At 44.1% G+C, this 14,244-nt stretch overlaps 1 protein-coding gene across 2 annotated transcripts in view; it reads right to left on the bottom strand.

The window, feature by feature from the left end:
• The window catches only part of LOC119394627 (neuropeptide-like protein 31), an 18,387-nt gene extending 4,356 nt beyond the window's left edge, over positions 1 to 14,031 (bottom strand). The window contains exons 1-3 of one of the 2 annotated variants that reach the window (XM_049415887.1): positions 13,967 to 14,031; positions 12,623 to 12,719; positions 12,440 to 12,589 (exon numbers count right to left, since the gene is read on the bottom strand). In XM_049415887.1, coding sequence (XP_049271844.1) covers positions 12,440 to 12,589; positions 12,623 to 12,719; positions 13,967 to 13,978 — 259 coding nt within the window. In that variant the 5' untranslated portion in view covers positions 13,979 to 14,031. Of the gene's footprint in view, positions 1 to 12,295; positions 12,590 to 12,622; positions 12,720 to 13,966 lie in introns of those variants that run through there. The other variant, XM_049415888.1, reaches the window with a different exon arrangement.
• Positions 14,032 to 14,244: the final 213 nt, after the last annotated feature.

Raw genomic sequence — 14,244 nt, 5'->3', positions numbered from 1 at the left:
CGGGCATGCTGTCTAAACGCCAAACCAGAAAATTTTCTGTTGCCCCGTCTGTTCCCGGTTGCTGGTCCCGCTCTACTTAGGTCAATTTTTTGAAAATGTTGCCCGCCTGCCAGCGCGGCAAATAGCTCGTCCGCTTTCGGTAGCGGATACCTTTCGATGTCCAGTATCGGGTTTAGCGTGACTTTGTAATCACCGCACAGTCTGACTGAACCATCGCGTTTAACAACTTTACGACCGGCGTTGCGTACGGGCTTGTGGTCACGGGGTAATAATCCCTAGCTCTTGCAGCTTCGACAATTCCTGCTCGACAGCAGTTTTTTAGAGCGAAAGGCACGCTTCTTGCTTTGAAAAATCTTGGCTTCCGCGTCACCCCTTAAGAAAAGAGTAGCCTTTTCTCCCTGAACTGTGCCGAGTTCGTCCTTGAACAGGTCCTGATAGCGGTTTAGCAAGGACTCTAGTTTTAGGCGATCTCTCAGAGCCATTTGTGTTTCCCACCTGCATGTGGGAAGACCTTTTATTTGCGTCCAGTCCAGCTTGAGTGTTGTAGCCAACTGCGCCCCAGCAGCGGCTGCCGTCCTGGCGGAGCACGTACAAAGGCACTGTTGGCGCTGCGCGTTGTACTGGACTGCAACAAATGCTACTCCGCAGGGCTTCACGGTTCATTTGTATATGTTCTCAAGGTGACTTGTCCTGCGCAAATGAGCTCTGGGAAAAAGAGACGGAACTGTGATGACAGACATAACGGATACAGCAGCCCCCTGTATCGAGTTCATATTCATTGGTACGCCGTCAATAGCGACCTCGACCATGATTGGTTTTTGTCTTGCGTCTGCAGCAGGTTTTACACTCTTCAAATTGGTGCGTGGCAGTGACAAGGTACTAACATGCCGTTTATTTTTACTTTTCGATTCTTTTAGCTCTTTGCTCCGGCAAGCACTCTTGAGGTGGCCCTTTTTGTTGCAATGAAAACATTTGGCATTCGCATACGGACAAGAGCTGGCGGTGTGTTTCACCGATCCGCAGCGATAACAAGAGGTAGAAGCTTCCCCAGTGCTTTTAACTTTGTGCACTTGAAATTTCTGCTGCGCTGTTGAGCGCGTAGCAGATGCGCTTTGAATCGCAGCTTCAATGGCTATCGCACGATCAACTGCTGTCTGAAACTTTAACTGATTGTCTTCTGCAAATAAACTTCGTTGTATGTCAGCCCGAAGCAAACCACAAACAAATCTGTCCCTTAACGCTTGATCAAGAAAAGTACCGAACTCACAAGTTCGCGCGAGTCTACGCAGCTCTGCGGCATACTGAGTAATAGCCTCTTGCGGCAGTTGTGAGCGGCGATGAAATGTGGCTCTTTCGCCGATAATGAACAGTTTAGGAACAAAGTGGTTTCGCAGTAAGCTTAGAAGTTCTTCAAAAGACTTCTTAGCGGGAGTCTCAGGAGACGTTAACGACTTCAACAATGCGTATGTCTTCGGTCCTACTAGGCTTATCAATGTATCAGCCTTCTGGTCCTCCGAGACTTTGTTAGCACGCAAAAATGCTTGGAGGCGTTCTTCATAACTAGCCCAATCTGCTGAAGATTCATCGAAGGGTTCTACTTGCCCCAAGTGCGCCGACATCGTTTCGCTGACTTGTCTTCTTGTGGCAGTCCACCAAGGTCCCAAGAACTTCGTCGCCAAGAACTATGTCGTGTTCCAGGGCTTCCGGGTATGAAGACGCCGACAGTATTCAAACATGCTTTATTCGCATGCCAGCAACATAGCGATAACCAAGAGTGCCGAAGGAAAAGTGCCCCCGCCCCACCGCGCGCCAAGCGCTTTTATTCACATCGTGGGCGAGGGTGTTGCGATCATGTCCAGAAATTTTGGACATTGCCCCTCCAGCTTTTTCTGGAGCTTCACTGCAGTACTCCACCTTAACTGAATGGGTGGTGTTTTAAAAACACTATATCTAGACATATCAGCCGAATTTCAAGAAGTTTCAAGTAACATCGATTAGAGAGGGCTAACTTTGAATAACATGCGCAGAAACGAAACTTGGTCGTTATGCCGTTTTTGAGTTACAGCGAAATCTTGTGAGACCATGCGGTGAAGCCACATTCCAGGGGTTCTGGTTCAACAGTTTCCAAGAGAGCGCAAACTGCATTGAAATGTGGGAAGGTGGAACTGTAAAAACGAATTGAAAACGGTTCGCGTTGGTATTGCAATGGCAAAACATGTGTTGTCACTTGTCTCGATGTGAACATAGAGACAAAGTGGATTAAGGAGGATTAAGGTGTGGGGCAGTGTGGAGGAAGTTCATCAATGACAACTGGAGTGAATCGCCGTGGCTTAAGGCAGATTAAGGTGCAGAATGATGCGTAGACTCGTATAGAGAAGATGGATTCAAGGTGGATTAAGGTATGGAGCAGTATGAGGTAGTACATCAAACTTAATTGAAGTGAACCACAGTGGCCTAAGTGGATCAATGCATGGATTAATGCGTAAAGTTGTATAAAGCGAATGGATTAAGGTGAATTAAGGTGTGAGGCAGCATGACTAAACCCCAAATGTTATTGTGAAGTGTAAGAGAGTGTCTTAAGGCCGATTAAAGTGTGAAGGGGTATAGGTAGATGGATTAAGGTAGATTGGGGGGTGCGGATTAAGGTGAAGAGTATACAAAAGCTGGATTAAGGCGGATTAAGGTCTCGATTACTACAAAAAAGCTGGATTAATGTGAGAACGATATGGAGTGGTATAGAAATGTTATTTAATGTGAGTCAGAGTAGATTAAGGTGGATTAAAGTGTGAAAGGGTATAGAGATGATGGATTAAGGTGGATTGGGAACGGATTAATGCAGTAGATTAATAAGAAAGGTGGATATAAGGCGGATTAAGGCGTGGAATATTACAAAAAGCTGGATTAACGTGCGATAAGATACGGAGTACTACATCAATGGTATTGAAGTGAGTCAGAGCGGATTAACGTGGATTAAAGTGTGAAGGGGTATAGCGATGATGGATTAAGTTTGATTGAGGCACGGATTAACGCGTAGATTATACAGAAAAGGTGGATTAAGGTGCGATACGATATGGAGTACTACATCAATGGTATTTGAAGAGAGTTAGAGCGGATTAAGGTGGATTAAGTGGGAAGGGGTATAGAGATGATGGATTAAGGTTAATTGGGGTGCGGATTAAGATGTAGATTAATAAAAAAGGTGTATTTAGGCGGATTAAGGTGTAGATTATTACAAAAACTGTTGATTAAGGTGCGATATGATATGGAGTACTATAGCAATGTTATTTTATGTGAGTCAGAGTGGATTAAGGTGGATTAAAGTTGTGACGGGGCACAGGGTGTGTCCAGATAAGATCGAACATGAAGGTCCCGGTCACCATTCCCGATTTTGATAAAGCTTGCTGTATGTCTAGGCATTACACCCAGAACAATGGTTCGAAGTTAGTCCTTGCGAAAAAAATTTGTTCGCCTGAATAAAAAATATACAAATTTTGGCCGAAAAAAACACTTTTCCGGCAATTTAGCTATTTCTGAATTTTGAGCGCAGCTAGCGAAAGAACGGTGCACTTCTTGGTCGCAATATTTATTCCCCTTAAAGAACAAGTGAAATACAATCTTATGAGTCTATTGTTTTCTTGGCTTGTCGAACTACTTTTGAAGAAAAAAATTACAAACTTGGCAAATCGCACAAAATACCTGTGTTTGAGGAATATATTGCTGCAAACAAGTTAAAGTGAGAATAATAAAAATCGGTACATAAGAACTTTCCTACTTTCGCTCTCTTTTAAAATAATTTTCGCGGTTTTATCGCGCTCCATTTTACTCGATAACTGGGCTGAAACGTTAGTGATTTACCAAAAACGCCGAACTGTAAAATTAGTTTTCTCAAGAAAGCCATTTTTAATTTTTTTTTAAATCCCTCTGATTGAAGTCAAGGACATCATCTATCATTCTGCATAAATAACGTTGCAATATTTTGGTTGCTAACAAGTTATAATGCGTGAAATGTGAACAAGTCAGCCTAGCGGCCGCGTCGTTCGTTATGTGCTGAAACTCCGATATAAGTTGCTGAAAATACTTGTACGTGATATAATCTCAAATCAGCAGCTCCACACCAACAAATGCGCAGCCAGGTGTCATGGTTCAGTAAGCTTTGTCTTGAATCAGCCGCTTGATAAACCCGCAGCAGCAGCCGCTCGATGCTGCGGGCGCCAAGGATTTTTTTTAAAACCTCTTGGCGGGCGCTCACATTACATGAGTGCCGCTTCGACTGCGGATGAGCTCCGCTTGGGTGCTAAACTATGCTCAGAGGGCGAACGAGAGAAGGAATGCAGCATCACTGTGAAAGTGAAGGCTTTAAGTACCAACAAAAGCCATATTATACAATGAAAGCTCTGCCGGTACTTTTGCAGTGAGCGCTTCCAGTAGAGCGCTCATGTGTTGCTTTCTCTCTTCTGATGGCCTAAAGATAATTAGGTTCACTCTATCAGCAATATATGACACAAAGGAAGCCATTGACATCTAAAGAAATGTCTCATACGTGCTTCCGATGGTCGAACAACTCAAATTGCTGTTGTTCTTTATCTCGTGCCAGGACACTTGCGTCAGCCCGGCTATGAAAATAAGTGAGTGCAAGTCCTTTGCTTCATTAAAGCGCCGCTTTTACAATATTGTATTGTTGTATGTCCACAGATATAATATTCAACGCAAGCCGAGAGTTTATCACGATATTTTGTCGCTGCGGGCATAACAGGAGGGAGAAAAAATACATGCGTGCTGTATTGAAGGCGTGCACTGTGACATCGCCGGCGGAGCTTTCATTGTATAATATGGCTTTTGTTGGTACTTAAGAGCCTTTAACTTTCACAGTGATGCTGCATTCCTTCTCTCGTTCGCCATCTGAGCGTAGTTAGCACCCAAGCGGAGCTCACCCGCAGTCGAAGCGGCACTCATGTAATGTGAGCGCCCGCAGCATCGAGCAGCTGCTGCTGTGGGTTTGTCAAGCGGCTGATTGCAAGACAAAGCTTACTGAACCATGACACCTGGCTATGCATTTGTTGGTGTGGAGCTGCTGATTTGTGATTATGTCACGTACAAGTATTTTGAACAACTTATATCCGAGTTTCAGCACATAACGAACGATGCGGCCATTTGGCTGACTTGTTCATATTTGACGCATTATAGCTTGTTAGCAACCAAAATAATGCAACGTTTTTTTACACAGAATGATAGATGACGTCCTTGACTTCAATCAGACAGATTTTTCAAAAATTAAAAATGTCCTCTTTGTGAAAACTATTTTCATAGTTTAGCGTTTTCAGTCGATCACTTACGCTTCAGCCCGGTTATCGAGTAAATCGAGCACGATAAAACCACGAAAGTTCAATTTAAAAGAGAGCAAAAGTATCAAAGATCATATGTACCCATTTTTATTATCCTCACTTTAACTTGTTTGCAGCAATATATTCCTCAAACACAGGTATTTTGTGCGATTTGCCAAGTTCGTGATTTTTTTCTTCAAAGTGCTTCGACAAGCATAGAAAACAATAGACTCATAAGATTGTATTTCACTTGTTCCTTGAGGGGAATAAATATTGCGACCAAGAAGTTCACCGGTTTTTCGCTAGGTGCGCTCAAAAATTCAGAAATAGCGGGATTGACAGAAAACTGTTATTTGTGGCCAAAATTTATATATTTTTTCAGGCGAACAAATTTTGTTTTCGCAAAAATAACTTCGAAAGCATTGTCTGGGTGTAATGCCTAGACCTACAGCAAGTTTTATCAAAATCTGGAATGGTGACCGGGACCTCGTTTTCGATCCTACCTGGACAATACCCTGTACTACAGCCTTCACACTTTAATCCACTTTAATCCACTCTGGCTCACATAAAATAACATTGCTATAGTACTCCATATCATATCGCACCTTAATCCAGCGTTTTTGTAACAATCTGCAGCTTAATCCGCCTAAATACACCTTTTTGTATTAATCTACATCTTAATCCGCACCCCAATCAACCTTAATCCATTATCTCTATACCCCTTACCACTTTAATTCACCTTAATCCTCTCTGACTCACTTCAAATACCATTGATGTAGTACTCCATATCGTATCGCACCTTAATCCACTTTTTTTGTATTAATCTACACCTTAATCCGTGCCCCAATACACCTTAATCCATCATCTCTATAGCTCCTCATACTTTAATCCACCTTAATCCACTGTGACTCACTTTAAATAACATTGCTATAGTAGTCCATATCATATCGAACCTTAATCCAGCATTTTGTAATAATCTACACCTTAATCCGCCTAAATACACCATTTTGTATTAATCTACATCTTAATCCGTACCCCAATAAACCTTAATCCATCATCTCTATACCCCTTCACACTTTAATCCACCTTAATCCGCTCTGACTCACTTCAAATACCATTGATGTAGTACTCCATATCCTATCGCACATTAATCCACCTTTTCTGTATTAATCTACACGTTAATCCGTGCCCCAATCAAACTTAATCCATCATCTCTATACCCCTTCACAATTTAATCCACCTTAATCCGCTCTGACTCCAAATACCATTGATGTAGTACTCCGTATAGTATCGCGCTTTAATCCAGCTTTTTTGTAATATTCCACGCCTGAAGCACCTTTTCTGTATTAATCTACGCCTTAATCCGTTCCCAATCCACCTTAATCCATCATCTCTATACCCCTTCACACTTTAATCCACCTTAATCCACTCTGAGTCACTTCAAATAATTTGCTATAGTACTCCACATCGTGTCGCAACTTAATCCGCCTTTTTAATCTAATCTACACCTTAATCCGTACCTCAATCCACCTTAATCCGTCATCTCTTTACCCCTTCACACTTTAATCCACCTTAATCTACTCTGACTCACATTAAATAACATTATATAGTACTCCATATCGTTCTTACATTAATCTAGCTTTTTTGTAGTAATCTAGACCTTAATCCGCCTTAATCCAGCTCTTGTATTAATCTACACCTTAATCCGCACCACCAATCCACCTTAATCCATCATCTCTATACCCCTTCACACTTTAATTCGCCTTAAGACACTCTGTTACACTTCAAATAACATTTGGGGTGTATATCATGCGGCTTCACACCTTAATTCACCTTAATCCATTCACTTTATACAACTTTACGCATTAATCCGTGCATTGATCCACCTTAGGCCACTGTGGTCCACTTCAATTAAGTTTGATGTACTACCTCATACTGCTCCATACCTTAATCCACCTTGATCCATCCTCTCTATACCACTCTACGGATCATTCTGCACCTTAATCTGCCTTAAGCAACGGCGATTCACTCCAATTGTCATTGATGAACTTCTCCACACTGCCCCACACCTTAATCCTCCTTAATCCACTTTGTCTCTATGTTCACATCGAGACAAAGTGACAAACACATGTTTTGCCATTGCAATACCAGCGCGAACCGTTTTCAATCGTTTTACAGTTCCACCTTCGCACATTTCAATGCAGTTTGCGCTCTCTTGGAAACTGTTGAACCAGAAACCCCTGGAATGTGGTTTCACCGCATGGTCTCACAAGATTGCGCTGTAACTCAAAAACGGCATAACGACCAAGTTTCGTTTCTGCGCATGTTATTCAAAGTTAGCCCTCTCTAATCGATGTTTCTTGAAACTTCTTGAAATTCGGCTGATATATTTAGATATAGTGTTTTTAAAACTCCACCCATTCAGTTACGGTGGTGTACTGCAGTGAAGCTCCAGAAAAAGCTGAAGGGGCAATGTCCAAAATTTCTGGGTATGATGGGCCGCGTGACAGAGTATCGCACAAGCACACGTGTACAGATATGCGACAGCACCGAATGAAGGTGGTAGCCCGGTCAAAGGCAATGTCTAGAGTCGTGTCTGCTAGCCGGGTAATGTCGTCGACAGACTGTGTCAATAGAGCCGGCGACATGTCGGAACCTGAAGTCACCTTTTGCGTTGGTGAGGTATAGGCCGTCGGGGCTGGTAGCCCTGGAAAGTGCTACGTAGACCGACTTCAGTGGATGGCAGTTATAGTATCCGAATGCTACCTGGGCGTCTGTGGCCCTTTGTGACTTATATATAGCTATGGCGTTTGCTTGTGCAAGGGGAAGCTGTGCCGTCTTACACGAGATATTTTTCTAACGTATGTCGTGGTTGTGGTGGTTCACAGTCCCACGGGCATTCATTTGAATTGTATTGAGTGTGTGCAGCAGTCACGTGCATCGTCCTAGCTGGGACGCCAATGCCTACCGTGGACGTTGGGAATTCAAGCCACAGTCGCAAGAGGTTGCCTTGTTCGTCACGATCGATGTACCATAAGGTGCCCATGGTTGCATTAACGAGGCCGTCGCTTACGTCGATGTTGGCCGCAATCGTGTACGGCTTGCTGATGCTCATCTAAATTGAGGCCGGCAGGCTACTCATATCACTTGCGTTCATTTTGGCCACCTTGGTCAGGGCATCCCTGTTTACATGCTCGTTCTTACAGCCAGTTAGTTATCGCATGCGGGATGACATAACACGTTGTCCGCAGCGTCGAGACAACGTGCGTTATAGCGGTCGACGTCCGCATTGCTGTAGTATAGCCGTATGCCATCAGGGCACTTAGCAGCAGCTTCTTCACGTGTCACAAAGCAACTCTCAATCAATCTGACGTTATCCTCGGTCAGCATGAGGTCACCGCCCAGCCGCATATGAACAGAAGAAAACACTCGTCATTCTGGCACACCATGTGGACGAGTGGATGGCAGACGAGCGTCTTCCAGGCGTGTTCTGTCTTCAGCTCCTTCACTTGCCTTGCGTTTCAGTGTATGTTCACCGTTAATGCGTTGAGACTGTGAATCATTTGTGGCACATACCTACATAACATGAACTGTGGTATGCGGGTATGTGCCACACGTGACTGAGGGAAAGGATTTCATGACGTACGTGACAGGTGTTTTGCGTTATTCATGTCATGACCAGTGAAATGTGATCGTCATATAGTGATCCCCTGCTATGCGAATTTTGGTATATTACAATTTATGGAGACAGACGAGCAGGAGAGCGCCCGTACGTAGACAGACAGACAGACAGACAGACAGACAGACAGACAGACAGACAGACAGATAGATAGATAGATAGATAGATAGATAGATAGATAGATAGATAGATAGATAGATAGATAGATAGATAGATAGATAGATAGATAGATAGATAGATAGATAGATAGATAGATAGATAGATAGATAGATAGATAGATAGATAGATAGATAGATAGATAGATAGATAGATAGATAGATAGATAGATAGATAGATAGATAGATAGATAGAAGCGGCCAAAGTGCCTGAGGTTCGCTAAGAAATGCTTCGCATTTAAAACAAATCGTTATAATAGTGCTGATACGAGTAGAAAGTATTCGAACGCTGGAAGACTTAAATGTTGCAAAAAGAACAATTCTAAATTGTGCTCGGTACTGTGCTCCACACGTTACGCGTTGAAAAGAAAGTGGACTGACTCCTGATTTACTGATACTTCACGACTCAGAACGGCTGAACTGTCGATTAAAGAATTTATATCACTGATATGTAGCCGAATAAAGACTTAAAGAACTAATATCCGCATGACAATGTGTAATGGCACTTGGGCGAGTGCTTTCCACGTCATAAATGTCTATTAATGAAGCTTACAGAGCTCTTGCGACACTGTAGTATGGAATTCTGAAAGCAATACACCAAAGAAGTGCAGATACTAACTTTACCGGTGACGATGTTCTTTTCTTTTTCTTTTTGTGTTTTTCTCTTGGATAATAAAATGCTTACAGGGAATCACACACACGACAGGAATAAACGAGTGACGTTCCCAGTAATTAATATTACGTAACATTAATCAGAGAGCTTGACATTGCAATATTCCTGCCGTCAAAGGCGAATGACCTTTCAGCCAAACAAATAAGGTGTACGGGACGTCGCAGAAGTCACGCGAACCACGAAAGCTTCGATGACAGCAGCCTCACTGATGTCGTTGTGGAATATTGGTAAGAAAATCGTGCCTGCGCATCCCGGCATCCCCGCTTTTTTTTAAACGTGTCATCATCATCATCATCATCGTCATCATCATCCTGACTACGCCCACTGCAGGACAAAGGCCTCTCGTATGTTTCGCCAATCAACCCAGTCCTTGCTTGCTGCGGTCACGTTATCTCCGCAAACTCCTTTATCTTATCTGCCCACCTAATTTTTCGCCTCCCTGCGCGCGCTTATCTTCTCATGGAAATTCAGTATGTTACTCTTAATGACCAGTGTTTATCTTGCCTACTCGATACATGCCCTGCACATGCCCGTCTCTTTTTCTTGATTTCGACTAAGATGTTCTTAACACCCGTTTGTTCTCTAAAAGAGAGAGAAAAAAAGCAATTGTTTGTGAATTAGTAAGCTACAATTTCACAATACTGAACACACCACTCTTACCTCTAGAAGACGCTTGGAAAGCGCGAAAATGTGCGAAAAGGAAATATGGGTGGCGACGCCACCTTGAAATTCCCGTAGCAAAAGCCATGACGTCGTAAATTCTGACGGCGTCTACTGGGTCATACGTAGTTTCCAATCGGTGAAAATAAAGTGCATCGCTCACTGAAAGTGCCACAGATTTAACATACCAAGTTTCAGCAAATCAAATGTTGAGCCAATGTCGCCTCAATACGGAAAATACATTTTGAAATCCGTGACGTCACGCGCAGAGGTTTCGGCACGAAATTTAAAAATGAAAGTTTGACCTTGATTTTCTCGTCTATTAATGAACATATCGGGATAAAATTAACGAGATTAGAGTTCTGAGAGTACAATTTATCAATCTAAACTGATTCATTGTTTCGCTTTATTGTCCATTTAAGGTTACACCTATCATTTTCCTTCCATGGCTCGCTGCGTCGACCACGGAAAGGAAAATGATAGGTGTAAACGCGTGTGCAGTTGTGCAAATGTCGCTTGCAGCGGCATCTTTGACGGCGCGCTCCTTTCGTGACGACGTTTGAATATCTAATGACGTTTTCGCAAAGACGTTTTTAACAAGTCCATAGGAGCCTAGCCAGGAAATCAGGTAAAAATTGTGTAAGATTTACGCGACTATATAATAAAACTTTGGATCCGGCGAAATTGCTTTCGCATTAGCTTATTTTCAGGGGTACTCAGCCGAAAAAAAGCGCCAGGTCATTTCGGTGTTTAATAAGTACAGATAACACAGTCTAAGGAGTGAACCGATTCAAAGCGTAGCTACAAGGTATGTATACGTCTTCTTTACTTCGACATTTCAGCACTAGGCCATGTCCCAGTGCAGATTTCTACCGTTCGGTCTTCCCGAATACACACGTACGGAGGAACATTTTGCCGATTTTCTTCTTGTTGATTTTTGTCTACGTCCGCTTAATTGAGACACTCTTATTTATCATGGAGTTTAAAGGACCCCTGACAGCAAAATTTTTGTTCGCGACTTTTTGCTGTAATTTGTAGCTTTGTGTCTGGTAATCTCTAAATTAAATCGTAAATGCTCTAGCGTATCGTAAAACTAATTCTGGCGTAGTTAATTGTGACCATTTTAGCATCACTTCAAAACGCCCGCCTAAAAACCACAATAAACGGGCGCGCCCATGCGGGGGAGCGTCAAAGACCACGTGCACTCAAGCTGTGGTGACGTTGAAAGCGCTACCTCGAGAGAAGCCCGGCAACAGAGCGAGAGGGGTGCGGAACAGGAGGCCTCGCCGGGTGCCAGTCGTCGTATTGTGCACGTGCGCCCTGCAAACATTCTGTGACGTCCACAATACTTGCTTTACTCGTGGAACGTCGCACAGGGCCTCTGTCTATACGTCATACCAGCATGTCGCAAGGTGCAGCCAACTCAAGTGAGCACTCACGGTTACTTTAAAACCAAATTAAGATATCTTAAAGGCAACTTTCATCACTAATAATCGGTCAGATGGCCCCTGTATACAGGAAACTCAAACAACACAAAGATCTCGGGGTTTCAATTTTGGTGTCTGGGGTCCTTCAAGCTACTATCATGTCGTTTTCTTTCACCAAGATTATCAAACAAAATGAGTCAGGAAAGTCTCTTTTTTTATTCTTCATGTATATACACAGATCACATTTCATTTTTGGCGCATTTTCTGGCTGAGGAAGGATGTCTTGCCAAGTGAAGCGTGACTCCGCATATAACAGTTCACCGAAGACAACGGCGACGCCATCTTTTGCGAAGCACAGCTTCGGGGATCGAGTGGCAAGACATTCGGTCCTACCCATAGGGTGTGCCGGTGGTTTCTTCAGCCGTGATATCCATGGCCGTGACCGTAGCCGTGTCCGTAGCCCTGACCAAGCCCATGCCCGTAGCCTCCGTATCCGCCATAGCCTCCATAGCCGCCGCGGCCACCGTATCCACCATATCCACCGTATCCACCGTAGCCTCCATACGATGCTGGGTGCTGAATGTGCGTGGAGTAGGAGAAAGCCCGACCAGCTGGATAGCCGCCGTAGCCACCTCCGTATCCTCCGTAGCCACCTCCGTACCCTCCGTAGCCGCCTCCGTAGCCGCCTCCGTAGCCACCGTAGCCACCTCCGTATCCGCCGTACCCACCGTAACCGCCGTAGCCACCACCAAGGAAGCCAGCCGACGCAACAGCAGCCATAAAGGCCAGGGAGACCAATGTAATCTGATTGAGGAAAAAGAAAAAAAAATGTCGAAGTCAGCATGGCACGTGAACGACCACACCGGAAAACCCTACTTTCTTGCTCACCCTTCTGCAGGGCGCTCCTGCGCGGTTGGTAAGCTGTCTTGATCTTATAGAATGCATGGACTCCGCTTAGAAATACGACCATGCAAATCTGTTGCATCACTGGCCGAGCACGAAACATCGCTGAGGTATCAATTTTATTCTAGTTTAATATTCCAGAGAGAACAGCTTATAACAAGCACATGTTTTGTTTTCAATCCCAGCAAAGATATTGATTTTGAAGTTGGCGTTCGTATTCGTTTCAGCAGCATTTAATACACACAAACAAGTTGGCGTCCACGTAGTTCGCTGAATGATTCTGAATAGAGTTATTCAAGGTTCATCAGTCTTCCTCAGATGCTTCCTCAGGTGCCCCTCTTTAAGGGGTCCCATTCAAATCACTGAAGAAAAGTGGTGCTCCGATTTACAGAGCTCGGACCTACTTCCTCTGGTCCGGGCCGTCCAGAGGGCCCACGATACGGTGGTAAGGCTTGGCTTACCCGTCCCCACGTGGGACAGGCCCGACATGCTGCCTTAGGGCAGCTTGGCTATCTCTCAGGGCTGTTGTCAATAAAGTTCACCATATCCGTATTCGTATCAGTCTTCCGTCCAACAAAATCTTGTTGCACGCTAGCAAGGAGAAACGAAACTTTGTAGGTATTGCTTGGTTCTGATGGCTTGGTGGGATATTACATAATTAATGCGGTAAACGAAAAGCAACGCAAGCCTGTCACAGTTAGGTAAGCGAAGTACACAGGTGCTTGATGCTCATTTAGGAGAGGGCCAGCCGAGTTTAATCCGCCACAGATATGTTCCTAAACACGAGGCCAAGTTCACCGCTATTATATCTAAATGTCACACCGCACGAACGAAACTATCCCTGTTTTTCTGAACAGCCCCTCTAAATCCTCTTCTTCACTTATCTTAAAAATTGTGTATTTCAGTATTTTACTTGTCATTCAGCTTTTCTTTCCAAACGTTTGCTTACACTTCACACAGAACATTTTCTCTTTGTTAAAGCACCTAAAATACGTAAACTCAATACCAGTGGAAATTCTGTTGACTAGAATGTCTCTGTCAAGGGCCCTTCAAAGTTAACCCACTTCTGGTCTTTCATCATCTTGATGCTATCAGTCTCCAAGAATGCAAACTAGGCAATTTAACTGTCACGTGGATCCTCGACTTACCATCGACTTCATTTTTTCGTTGCTTGACAGAGAGCTGTTCGGTGCGGAGCTCGACGGCCAAAGCACGGTTCACACTGCTCGCCATGTTGGTGCGGTGCGCGCTTTTAAGGCGACTCCCCGGCCAGCCTCTTCGTGCGTGGCTGTACACGCGTAAACAAAGTACGAAAGAAAAAGAGGTCACAACGCAACTTGTATGAGTGAAAGGTACGGAGCGGAGGAAAAGAGGGGGGGGGGGGGGCTGCTCTTCACGGAAACAATGGCACACCGCAACAGGGCGC

Source organism: Rhipicephalus sanguineus, chromosome 5 (genome assembly GCF_013339695.2).
Source record: "Rhipicephalus sanguineus isolate Rsan-2018 chromosome 5, BIME_Rsan_1.4, whole genome shotgun sequence".
NCBI lineage: Eukaryota > Metazoa > Arthropoda > Arachnida > Ixodida > Ixodidae > Rhipicephalus > Rhipicephalus sanguineus.
The sequence above is the reverse complement of the archived record's forward strand: the minus strand, read 5'-3'. Positions and strand labels throughout refer to the sequence as shown.